The 13,341-nt window shown below is 39.1% G+C and overlaps 2 protein-coding genes across 2 annotated transcripts; both read left to right on the plus strand.

Moving 5' to 3' along the window:
• Positions 1-60: 60 nt before the first annotated feature.
• On the plus strand, positions 61-6,795 carry LOC120559211 (cytochrome P450 2U1). Its single transcript, XM_039800764.1, has 5 exons — positions 61-657; positions 1,991-2,626; positions 3,396-3,557; positions 5,633-5,800; positions 5,910-6,795. The coding sequence occupies exons 1-5, from the start codon at positions 231-233 to the stop codon at positions 6,089-6,091; spliced, it is 1,575 nt and encodes a 524-aa protein (XP_039656698.1). The 5' UTR covers positions 61-230; the 3' UTR covers positions 6,092-6,795.
• A 1,081-nt stretch (positions 6,796-7,876) lies between these two features.
• On the plus strand, positions 7,877-12,760 carry hadh (hydroxyacyl-CoA dehydrogenase). Its single transcript, XM_039800776.1, has 8 exons — positions 7,877-8,069; positions 8,975-9,103; positions 9,192-9,349; positions 9,614-9,740; positions 10,826-10,915; positions 11,013-11,085; positions 11,812-11,928; positions 12,196-12,760. Exons 1-8 carry the CDS (start codon positions 7,953-7,955, stop codon positions 12,312-12,314), a joined length of 930 nt encoding a protein of 309 aa, XP_039656710.1. The 5' UTR covers positions 7,877-7,952; the 3' UTR covers positions 12,315-12,760.
• Positions 12,761-13,341: the final 581 nt, after the last annotated feature.

A 13,341-nucleotide genomic window follows, 5' to 3' on the forward strand; every position in this document is an offset into this window, starting at 1 on the left:
TCGAAGTGCACCAATCACAGCAGGCCACAGCGCTGTCAGCCAATAGGAAGCCAAATACGGTACAATGTTGACACTTGCCGTTTCACAACAACACAAGAATAGCTTGAGCTTCGCAGATAAATGCCAGTTTTGTGAAATTGGTGTATCATTTATGATTTTACTCGGACTGTATGCATAGGCTACTCTTAAACATGGAATAGCAGGTATTGTCAGGTCACTGAATTCACACCATGGCGTCGCTGTCATGGCTGGAGAGTCTCAGCAGCGCAGAACTCTCGCACGTACATATATCTTTGCTAGTATTCTTGCTAGTGTTTTATTTAGTTAAGGTCATTAATCAGAACCGACGGGACCTGGCAAATATCCCGCCAGGTCCGAAGCCGTGGCCCTTAGTCGGTAACTTCGGCGGCTTTCTCATCCCCTCTTTCATCCGGGGGAGGTTTGGACTGCATTCAGACGGCACCGTCAAAAACGCTATGGTTGTTTTAACGGAACAAGCCAACGTGTATGGTAACGTGTACAGCCTTTTTGTAGGGAGTCAGTTGATGGTTGTGCTTAATGGCTATGAAGTGGTCAAGGATGCTCTCTCAAACCATTCCAGGGTGTTCTCCGACAGACCAGATATCCCTGCTATCACTATCATGACGAAACGCAAAGGTAAACAATTGTTTTCATTAAAGGATCATTTTTATTGATCTTCAACTTTTGAGAAGTGTTGATTCGATTTTATTGTTCTTTTGGAGGCTGCAATTTGCAGTACTGCGGCTATTGTCTGAGAGGTCTTTATTCTAATATGTCTCTACTCATAATATAGCCCAATAAACTGAGTGGGCATATTGTCACACCACAGCCATATTAAATGATAAATTCAAGATTTCTAAGGTGTAGCCGTAGACTTAACAGTCTATGGGTGTAAAACATTGAACCTCTAACTTAAACCTGCATGGACAAAATGTACTTGTGGGCCTGTAGAGACACAAGTTGGTAATTGGGATGTGTTAGAAAAAGAAGAAAACAATGTAAGCTTGCTCTGAAAAAGTGCAAAAGATTAATTTCTAATAATGTTTTGGGGACAGCTTCCATTTCTGTGTGTGAGATATTCCTATAGCAGGCTTGTTACGCATCTTATACTTTTAAAGACAATCCTGAGTAATCCACTTTCTCAAGATTTGATAGCCAAAATGCTTGAGATAACTATATCTAACTTAGTATACTAAGATATATAAGCCCTTCTAGTTACGTATGTAACAATTATTTCACATGCTAAGAATCACACAGTATATACAGTAAAGCTTATTTTTGTCCAAGAGGCTTCATTAATTTGGAACTGATTAACTGTCCTATTTAGATCAAACAGACAAAGTCCAGTTGCTTTAGATGAAGGACTCCACTTGTGTCATGCAAAACTAGAAGGGTTCCTATGCTTTAAGAAGACATAGAGAGTACTCGTTTTAAATTATTACACTATGCAGTGAATGTGAATTACATTCTTTAACATTTCTGTGCTAGTTCATAATTTTCTCATAATGTAATAACTTATTTTACAGTTTGACGTAGAGCTGGGCAATATATCAATATTATATCGATATCGTGATATGAGACTAGATATCGTCTTAGGTTTTGGATATCGTAATATGACATAAGTGTTGTCTTTTCCTGGTTTTAAAGGCTGCATTACAGTAAAGTGATGTCATTTTCTGAACCTACCAGCCTGTTGTAACTGTTCCATTATTTGCCTTTACCCACTTAGTCATTATATCCACATTACTGATGCTTATTTATCAAAAATCTCATTGTGTTAATATTTTGTGAAAGCAGCAATAGTCAACACTACAATATCGTTGCGTTATCGATATCAAGGTATTTGATCAAAAATATTGTGATATTTGATTTTCTCTGTATCGCCCAGCCCTAGTTTGACAAATCCATAAAGATAAGAATGAAAACTGACTAAATATGCCATCCCTTTTCTGGTTTATTTAAACTTCAGGAATAGTCTTTGCACCTTATGGGCCAGTGTGGAAAAAGCAGCGCAAATTCTGCCATGCCACACTCCGAAACTTTGGTCTGGGGAGGTTGAGCTTGGAGCCTTGCATCCTTCGAGGCCTGGCTAGCGTCAAGACAGAGCTGATGCGACTGAATGAGGGGTCGGGTGCCGCTGGTGTGGACCCGGCCCCGCTGATCAGAAACGCTGTGTCAAACGTCATCTGCTCGCTGATCCTGGGACAGAGCTTCCATCACGAAGACCGCCAGTTCCGTAATATGCTGGACCTGATGGATCGTGGGCTGGAGATCTGTGTGAACAGCCCTGCAGTCCTCATCAACATCTTCCCACTGCTGTACTACTTTCCTTTTGGGGTCTTCAAGGAGTTGCGTCAGGTGGAAGGAGACATCACGGTGTTTCTGAAGAGGGTTATTGCAAATCACCGGGAAACATTCAATCCTGACCACCCGAGGGATCTCGTCGACATGTACTTGAAGGAGATGTCGGTCCAGGAGGACAGCAGCTTCACAGAAGATTATCTCTTTTATATAATAGGAGATCTCTTCATAGCTGGCACTGACACCACCGCTAATTCTGTTTTGTGGATTCTGCTCTACATGGTCTTACACCCTGATATCCAAGGTAAACGTAGCAATAGTCCTTTCCAGACTGCTATCATGCCCTTGGAAAATGTAGCACTTTGTGTAGTTTGCTTGTGCAAAACTGATTGACTGATCATCACCTGCGATATCTGACATATCTCCAATCAGAAGTTATAAAGTAGCAAAACAATTATGGCTTCCTAGTGGCCGACCAGAAAGTGACCTCTGCTCACAGGTCCCATGAAAGATTTCCAATGGATTTTTTTCACAGGTTTTTGATGAATAAAGAAAAATAATGGACACACAAATCAAAAATCGACACACAATTTACTATATTTAAATCAATGCAACTCTTTTATTATTTCAGTAATAAAATATGATATAAAATATAATTTCAGCTTTAAAATGTGTAGTTGAATACTGACGGGTGACACTTATGTCGTAGAAGCGAATGCGAAATGTTTTTAGGCGTATATGAACAACAGACGTTGTTTTTCTACATAAATGAAAAACCCTTTGGAAAAAGGAATTGGAAACTGCTGTGGGAACCCACGGCTCAAATACTTGCTTGTTTCAGGACAACAACATGTCTGGCTCGATTATGCATTTAACCACTTCTCCAACTCTTTCACAACCACATTGATCAGCAGATCAAAACATGCACTTGACTTCTGCTTTCTAGAACGTTAAAATTATCTTAAACTGTGTCCAAAAGTCACACTTTATTTGCACTCATTTGTTGAAATGATGGCTTCATTATTCATCCTAAAATGATGTGCTTAATATTGTTTCTACCCTTTTGATTTCAGACAGGGTCCAGGCAGAGATTGATGAAGTGCTGGGTACACATCGGGACCCGTCTATGACTGATAAGGGAAGTTTGCCTTTCACTGAAGCCACCATCATGGAGGTGCAGAGACTGACTGTAGCAGTTCCTCTGGCTATTCCTCACATGGCCTCCAGTACAACAGGTAATTCCAAAAACACCTATAGGTGAGCTACCTAAGTGATGTAAACAGTGCCATTTTTATTAATGAATGAGAAAGGAGTTGTTTATAGTGAGTCACAAAAATGGCCGTCATGAGTTTCCACCTGTTGTGATTAATGATCAGCCTAGGGCTGCAGCTATCGATTCATTTAGTTATCGAGGATTCTACAGATTATTCCATTGATTAATCGAGTAATCGGATAAGAAATACTTTTGCTTTATAGTAAATATACAAAAGAAAGATTTCATTTTTAGAAAAAGCAACAATTGTATTGCTTAAATTGCATACAATAACAGGAATAGACGCATATATTTTTTAAGCACTGGCAGCACGGGCCACCAAGCCCCTTATTCTGTTGTCCAAAGTACATTTTTGGTGGCCCATATCTAAATCTTTTTCGCCCCCCCCCTTCTCCTCTATGCCTCTGGCTCTTTACGCATAGGCCAAAAAAGCTGTTCACTAAGCCCAGGTAGTTGTGACTGTACAAAGCTAACAGCAGGGCTATTCAACGGTACTGTTCAGAAGGACACAATCTCAGAAGGCTGATCTGAGTGAAGTTTAGAAAGAATGAAGAATGCAGATACTATCGGCATGGTCCGATGACGTCATTCACGTGCATAAGTAGCCATGTGCAGGAGGCGCTGGTTCTGGTTTGTCTCCACCAGCAGCTAAATTTACCGACCGCTTTCGTTTTAGCTCGTTTTCAAAAAATTGGCTATTTGCAGAGTAGCATGCTGTAGTTGTGTAAAACGCTGGATGGGAGACTGCTGAATGCAGATGTTAATGTTACCTTAATTGTCTTGTCTGCTCTGTGACACGTTTTTTGTTTTTTTTGCAGCTTAAAACGATCCCAAACTTTCTGTCGTTTTCCCCCGCCTGTCTGTTCTCTTAGCCCCTCACTATTTTCAGTCTCTTTCTTCATTTTGTAATCCGCGCAGACTGCGAGGATTAACGATAAGGGCAACTGGGCAGTTCAGTCTTCACGGCATGTTTCCACAGCTGCGTCAGTCCGTTGTGCGACAGTAATAATCATCCATGCGGAAACGCAGCAGTATACAACGTTAGTTAGATCGTTCAAACGAAGCTTCGAGGCAAATCATTATGCATCGATGATTTTAAGTAATCCAAGTATTCGAGTTACTCGAGGAATCGCTTCAGCCCTAGATCAGCCCGAAAAGAGAAGAGTTTAAATATTTAGGAACCTTTTTTTTTTTTTGCTGCACTCACAGCCTTACAGTTTTATCAGATCACCTTTTCAGATCTAGCCTACTTTATTATCCCACACAGGGAAATTCGTTTGGTCCAGGGCTCCAGACATCACATCCATAGGATCGTAAATAAAAACATTTGATCGCAATGAGAAAGGATAAACAACAAAATCAAATAAACAGTCAATCCACAACAGTAAACTCAAACTTTGATATAAAATCAGGAAAATAAATTCATATGATATAAGCCAGAACACTTTTGAGACCGTTTACAGATGTTAAACTTTTAACATGTGTACATGGTACGAGCACCTGGGGGCTCAGAACAAAAATAGACTGTCCAGAATCTCAGTGATGGTCAGTAAAATGATTAGGAAAGAGCAGAAACAACTGGGATCTGTGTGTAAATGCAAGTGAAACAAAAAGCCCAACAAATTGTCTCTGATCTTGTTCATCCCCATTTTAAAGGATTCATAAAAAAGATGCTATAGAGCCGCTGCAGAAACCAAGAACATTAACAAAAAGGTATTTCATTCCAAATGCAATACATTTGTTAAATTCAATAATGATCACCATTCACACTGGTGTCCGTTAGTGTTGTCTGTGTATGTTGTGCTATTTATTGCATGTATGCATGTTTTGCTAACCTACCTGTGAGGCTAAAGGCACATTTCCACACTTGGACAAAAAAGACAATTATTATTATGATATACAATAATTGTATATCAGGGATAATAAAGATATACAGAGCTGAATTTGGTTGCTTCGTCATCATTTCACAAGGATTTGATTCGCTGAGGTGATGGCCTTTTAATGTGTTTTTCCTCTTTTTTTTTTTTTTTTTTTTAGAGTTCAGAGGCTACACTATTCCCAAAGGAACCCTTATTGTGCCCAACCTGTGGTCTGTCCATAGAGACCCCACTCTGTGGGACGACCCAGACAGCTTCAACCCAGGACGCTTCTTGGACGATGAGGGAAAGTTGCTCAGGATAGAATGCTTTATACCATTCGGGATTGGTATGTAATTCCTTACTCATGTGGGCCAAATAACTAAGACACTGATCTAAAATTGAATTTTAATTGTCCTTGCACCGGGGGGTAATGATTTATCCGCTGTATCCTTCAGGTCCCAGGGTGTGCATGGGTGAACAGCTGGCGAAGATGGAGCTGTTCCTGGCGGTTACCAGCTTACTGCAGGCCTTCAGATTCAGACTGCCAGAGGGAACGCCTCCTCCTACCCTGAACGGACGATTCGGCCTGACGCTGGCACCCTGTCCATACGCTGTGTGCGTGCACCCTCGTAGATGAAGTGGATTATTTGGTTCTCACAAATCTTCTGTAAATCAAGGAGCTTTACCAACCAAGCTGTGGGTAAAGCTCTCCTGGAGAGACAATGTAATCAGTGCAAAATAGAAGAAGTATGTTTTGATTGGAGTGTAGCTCTTTTGCTAATGCACTTATGGCTGCATATTATGTCATTATCCATTAATTTAATGATTATTCAAGCAATAATTTAGTCCATAACATTCCAGAAGCAATGAAAAATACCAATCAGAAGTGGCCATGATCCAAAGTGATGTCTTACAGTACGTAATACATTTACAATTATATGATTCAGAACAGCTGCAATAAACCCTCTAATTTAAAAAGCTGGAATGAGCTAATTTTTTTGTATATTTACTTGATAGTCAAGTAATAATTAAGGTATATAATCAAAATTCTGTTGATTATTTTGGTCACTTGATTAATAAGGTCAGTATTATATGCCAGAGGCCTTGGATTTTGTAAGATACCTGTTCAATATCTGTATTGATATTTTATCTGTTTTATAATGCATACCACTGATTTATAGAACTTGGCACACATATCTGTCCCTATAATGTTCTTTATTAGGGCAATAGGGAAAGAAAGATTTTAGTTTAAAGAGTTTAGATATATATTTTCCTTACAGACTAAATGGATGAATGGATTGCTGGCAACGTGTCAATAAAAAGAGATTATCCTAACAATAATTACCTGTATCATGAATATATATTTTGGTTCTATGGTTTTTACTTCTCAATGTTTATTTTTTTTAATTGTTTCCTTTTAGGATAGCATTGTTCTAGCACTGTGAATAATTTATGAGATTTTTCATCAGAACAGTGTAAGAAATACTCAGCTCAATGCTAGAAACTTTCTTACTGATACAACGTAAATATCATCATTAAACTTTTTTGTTTACTTTACTTTTTTATTCCTAACAAACCAGGATCATATTGTCATTGTCACTGTGACACCAGCAGGGGGCATTCTGGCACTTTTTTTATGAGGTATTCCCATACTGTGAAGTGTAGAGTTACAATCAGGTTGAGAGAGGTGAATTATGATTTTAACAAAAACCTATGCAGGTCAGTAATAAAAATCACCTCAAGGCTGGAAAAGAAACTGACTGCGAACTGGGACTTTCTGAACCGTCATGACAGTTCATGTGGGTTTAGGGACAATAAGGGTCTCTTTCTTTTTGCTGATTTTCATCCTTATATACATCCATTCATTTACACTTGTCAACATGCTTTATCCCTCCCCAATAGAACTTAAAAAAAACATCCGCTTCAGCCCCAAGATATTATTCTCTGTACCAGAAAAGACAGGTTTTTTTTTTTAAACTCTACTTAGAGAGCGTTAACAGCACTCAAGTGAATATTTAACTGTTCAGACTCAGATATTTACCAGACTTTAAGTGGACATCGACAATCTGGTGTGTCAGCTTAAGTGTGTGACCTCAAAGTAAAAAGGGCACACAGATGGTCTTATTTTTAGATATCCCCATGAAACTCGTAGGAGAAATCTACAGACGCAAATAGACAAGTGTAGTAAAATAAACACCTAAATGTGTATTTTGGGTATTTTCTTTCCACTAGTCTAAAAAAAAAAAAAAAAAAGTTTGACCCGTGCATTATTCCCTGTAGGGTTTCGAAACCCTATTGCCTTAAAGTAACATTTGTGTACATATTTACTTCACTTTGTCAATATGTACGATACCTATGCTGACACATGACACGAATATATCTGTGTGAAAGGTCGTGGAAGTGTCTGCGTGATGACGTCACCGCCGACCTTCCTTCTTTTCTAACCCTAACCCGGGATTGTTTTAGTCCTTGAAGTCCTGTAAGCAGGTTGACACATCATGGCGTTCTTCAGTCACCAGATCTGCAGAGGTTTCTCGTCTTCGGCTGTCAGGAATGTTGTTATTAAGCATGTAACGATCATCGGAGGTGGACAGATGGGTGCAGGAATTGCGCAGGTAAGCACAAGCGACATGCCTTCGGTCTCCCGTTTAGCCATGTAGCTAGCATTAGCTTCATTATAGCTAGTGAAGTAGCTGCTCTTTAATGGAGTAGGGACGGTTAACCAGATGTACATTAGTCTTCATCCTTAAAAGTCCTTTCTCTTGTAAATCCGAAAAGAACCCTCTTCCAATGAAGCAGCTTTGTGCCGTGTGCAGTACCATATCATATGAGCTTTCAAAATAAAAGCCTGTTTATTTAAGTTTTACATTTTCCTGATAGTGAATGTTTTTCTTGTCTTAACAGCACAATCACGAATTGATCCCATAAGGAAGTTGTGTTGTGAAATAGTCATTCCTTAAACACAGTTGTTTCCTTGTGTGGTGTTGCAAAACAAGACAAGACTGGACTCGGATGAACTGCAGGATGCACATTGAGCCACAAGGTGTCGCTCGCCGTATTTGGTCTACAGTAAACACCTATTGGAACATGTATGCTGTTTCACAAGTATACACAAGTCTCACAATATACACTGATTTTGCCTTTCTCATTTAAAAAAAAAAAATCAGACTTTACTGTTTTTGTATGAATAGGCTACTTTTGTTTGTTTTCCAAGATCCTCATCCAGCTGTTTCACCACCACACACGCAATCCGTTTCTCCTCTACTTCCTTTTGTGAACTGCAGTGTGGGACAAAAGTGTACATCAACCGCAAACTCAAACATGTTTTTTTTTTTTTTAAGTATCTTTTATATTTTCCAGTGTGAACACACTACATCTAAAATGTTGTATGGAATTGGGACACAGCCCTGGTTTGTGGATTCCGGTTACATTTGCTGTTTGGGTGCCTACTCATTTTTTGCTTTCCCCTAAATAGCACGGCTCTGTTTCTAGTTATCTTGAACTCATTTTTTTCTGAAAGGTTGCTGCATCAACTGGCCACACGGTGACGCTAGTGGACACAAATGAGGACATCCTTAAAAAGGCTGTCAAAGGAATTGAAGGGAACCTTAAAAGAGTGGTCAAGAAGAAGTTTGCTGATAAGCCAGAGGTGAGACACACAGTAGCTCACCAGACAAAATAAAAAAAAAACAAAAGGGTGAAATGTGTGGGAGATATTGCATTTTGGTTTGTTTCAGGCAGGTGAAGAGTTCATCCAGAAAGCCCTGCAGAACGTGTCAACCTCGACAGATGCTGGATCTGTAGTTCAGGGCTCGGATCTTGTGTTGGAGGCCATTGTGGAAAATCTAAAAATCAAACAGGATCTCTTTGGTGGTATTGACAAGCTGGCTCCAGCGTAAGCACTGTCCCTTTTCTCTGTAACCTCTCTCTCTCACACTCTCTCTGTGTCTGTGTGTGTGTGTGTGTGTGTGTGTGTGTGTGTGTGTGTGTGTGTGTGTGTGTGTGTGTGTGTGTGTGTGTGTGTGTGTGTGTGTGTGTGTGTGTGTGTGTGTGTGTGTGTGTGTGTGTGTGTGTGTGTGTGTGTGTGTGTGTGTGTGTGTGTGTGTGTGTGTGTGTGTGTGTGTCAATAATTGAATTATTACCTTACCATGTTTTTTAGACACACCATCTTTGCCAGCAACACATCCTCCCTGCCCATCACTGACATCGCCAGCTCCACCAACAGGCTGGATAGATTTGGCGGCCTTCACTTCTTCAACCCAGTCCCTGTGATGAAGCTTGTAGAGGTACTGCCCCTGAAAAAAAATCTGTTTTTATTTTCTTTTAGAGAATGTTTTTTTTTTTTAAATAGTTGTTATAAGAGTGCATGGCAAAGAGAAAGCAACAGTTCAGTGGGATGAAAGCAAAGAAGAAATGGAGAAACGGAATAAAACGGTTAAGTTCATATTCCATAATTATATAAAAATAAAGTAAAGTAATTGTATTGCCTAATGGTATCAAAAAACGCCTCCCAGGACCTCTAAAGCTCTTTATTTAGCATGTTATATTATGTTATAATGAGCTTTAGAGTTGTTGGTAGTTGGAATTTGTTACCATTGGACAGAGCCAGGCTAGCTGTTTTCCCCCCCCCCCGTTTCCAGTCTTTGTGCTAAGCTATGCTAACTTGCTGCTTGCGGTATCTTTAGATTTACAGACCGATATGAGAGTGCTGTAGAGCTTCTTATCCAACCCCAAGTAAAAAAGTAAAAATAAGCAGTTTCCAAAATGTGGCAGTATGGACCTTTTTCACAGCAGACATTTTGACTTGTCATAGTAGGAAAAGCCCAGCTGAAATTGATAACCTCAGCGATGGCTTAATTCCATCAAGTGTCCCGGTAAGCTATTTCAGTGAGTCAGAATGCACAATACCAGGGCCTCTCCTAAGTGGAACGCAGCCACCATTAATGGTTTGAATACACCTGTGCTTTTCCTACGATGACACGTCAACGTGTCTGTCGTGAAAAAGGTCTGTGGTATCTTTGTTCAAAAGCATCACTCCATTCACAAATAATTAAATCACAGAAGATGGCTCTCAGATACAGAGCTTACCACATCCATGCTTTTAGCCAATTAATTGGAATACGTTATCCAGAAGTGTACAGAAGAGATTTATAGTATATACTAATTAAATTTGTGACTTGGCTATTGTTTTTGTTTTTCTCTGTCAGCATTTATGAGGAAGGGGAACTATTGAGAACTGAAATATGCCCCAACATAATATAATAATGGGATGGAGACAGTTACCGTCTCGGCCCAGCTTGGAGTCATCTGTATAATGCTATTGACACTTGATTAGAATCAACAAAGCCCTTTAAGTATCAATCTTTCACAGGTCATTGCAACTTCAGCAACAAGCCAAGAAACCTTTGATTCCCTCCTGAACTTCAGCAAAAAGCTAGGAAAAACATCAGTGTCCTGCAAGGTAATATTTACTGTCTGATGTCATTAGAGCTGTAGTCTCTTAAACATACAGTATATTTAACAGCCTGATCATCAGCATCCAACATCTCTATATTCAGGATACACCAGGATTCATTGTAAACCGCCTACTCCTTCCCTACATCATGGAGGTCATCCGGATGTATGAGAGAGGTATGTATACCTGCATGAGCACTAGTTATGTCCATAGTCAAATTAACAAATTTACTGACAATTAATAATAAAACATACACCTAGTGTACATACAAAATATTCACAGTAGGTGGAAGGTGAGTAAGTTAACACTTAAAACCCCTTTTTGTTTCTTATTCAAAATAGGTTGTAGTAGTTTATTCAAATAATCCTTTCAATGACGTTTAAATAACTAGATACGGTTTGTTTAAATTTGTACGGATCTGTTTTTTCCTAGGTTAACTGCTTTAATATAACAGGATAGACCTATTTATTTGAGCTGTTTCCCCTTGATTTGATGAAAGTACCCATTAAAAGAATCTTTAAGTTCAACCTTTACAGGATCAAGAATCACCATTAAACTGAACCTGGTCGGTACGATAGGCCATGCACAAAATAGTCTATTTATCAGCATTCCTTGCAGTGGCGGGCTCAGGCTGTCTGAGGGGTAGGGGCGGAAAAACAAAGTAACAAAACTGTCTTGGTTGGTCTTTCCACTGTTTCAACAAACGCCTGGTTTGATCAGAATTAACCCTAAATTAATAGCATTAGGTGTGAAAATATCCTCGCTCTGCTCTCTGAGCCACGCTAGCTGTGTTACAAACCTCATGGCTCTAGTTCAGTATCCCTTCATATTATTTTCTAGTTTCTGATTGATTTCTGCAGCTTTGCATGGTTACCATTTAGTCTTTCTGTTTTCTCCCTCAGGTGATGGATCCAAAGAGGACATTGATATTGCCATGAAACTTGGTTGTGGTTATCCCATGGGACCCTTTGAGCTTGCGGACTATGTAGGACTAGACACTGTAAAGTTCATCATGGATGGTGAGTAAAACTATATGGGAAATTATATCATACCTATATTTTCCACTAATATTATATTCAATTTATACCAATAGATTCCCCTAAATCTGACACACTGGTACTTTAGGTAAAGGTTCTGAATACTTCCTCCACCACTGGATACGACTTTAATTTAAAAGTGTGACCGCCTTTGATAAGATGAAACCGCTGCATAGAAGGAGATATAGAGCTAATTCAAATGAACTGATATATTAAATGTAAAACCCTATTCCTTTTTGTTATCTTTAGGTTGGTCTGCAGCGAATCCAGACAACCCAGTCTTTGCCCAGAGCGAGTTGCTGACCAAGTTGGTTGCAGAGGGCAAATTGGGCAAAAAGACAGGAGAAGGATTCTACAAGTACAAGTGATTTAGTTTCGCAATGTTGCTAGTTCTGTGGGGATGGACGTCACTGTGAAACTAGTCAGGACTTCAGAAAATAAGCCATCCAACATGGACTGATATGAAATGGAAATAGAAAAAGTGCCTGTGCCTTCTATAATAAAGGTTGACTTTTGTCTGTCGGTCCATTTTCTTATGGACATCCACTGAATGACATCTTCTTTTGTGTTTTTAAAGCATAAATTATCACCAGATGCTTCATTCCAGAAATTCACTACAATTTTTACTTACTTATTTTTGGTATTTATGGGGTATAGACCTCAGTTATCTGAAATAATCTCTGTATGTGGGGTAGTTGGGATGTATGGGGAATTTTATCAGCTACTGGTTGAACATAATTAATTTCCTATGGCTGGTCATTTTTGACTGGGCACAACTGATGCCTAAAGTTGGAATAAAACCCATAAAAATCAATGAAAGTGGTCATCACTACCGTACTTTTATGTTAAAATGAGGAAAGTGCGGAGGAATACATGAAGCCTTCGGTCAGTCAGATGAAATATTAATACTTATGACAGAAAGTTGTAATCAGCAAAAAAAAAAAACATGAGGGTTAAAATAGTTTTCAAATATTTGGTGTCTTGTAGGAATGTAAAGTGTTACACACATATAGACCTGGGTAATGTTCATGCTCAACATAAAATGTGAATGCCTCTTATATGTACTAGCATCCGTCAAATGAAAATTTGTGATATATCGTTGATGAGATGGAAGATAGCACTTTTATTGGAGATCTTTGTAAATGAGGCATTCAGTGCTACTTTCCAAAATGCATTGTGGTCATCATTGGGCTGTAACACGAGTTTAATGTATTTCCTTTCCATTAAACATTTGCAAAGCCGATTTTCTTTTTAAACATGTTAAAACCTTTATTGTTTACATCCACTATCTAGCCGTCTTCTTATTCCCTGCCTCTGCTGGCACATTACAGCCCCCTGTTAGTTTATCTGAAGCTAATACGAGGCTTCAGCTGTCCACATTACTATCAGACATAT

Source organism: Perca fluviatilis, chromosome 1 (genome assembly GCF_010015445.1).
Source record: "Perca fluviatilis chromosome 1, GENO_Pfluv_1.0, whole genome shotgun sequence".
NCBI lineage: Eukaryota > Metazoa > Chordata > Actinopteri > Perciformes > Percidae > Perca > Perca fluviatilis.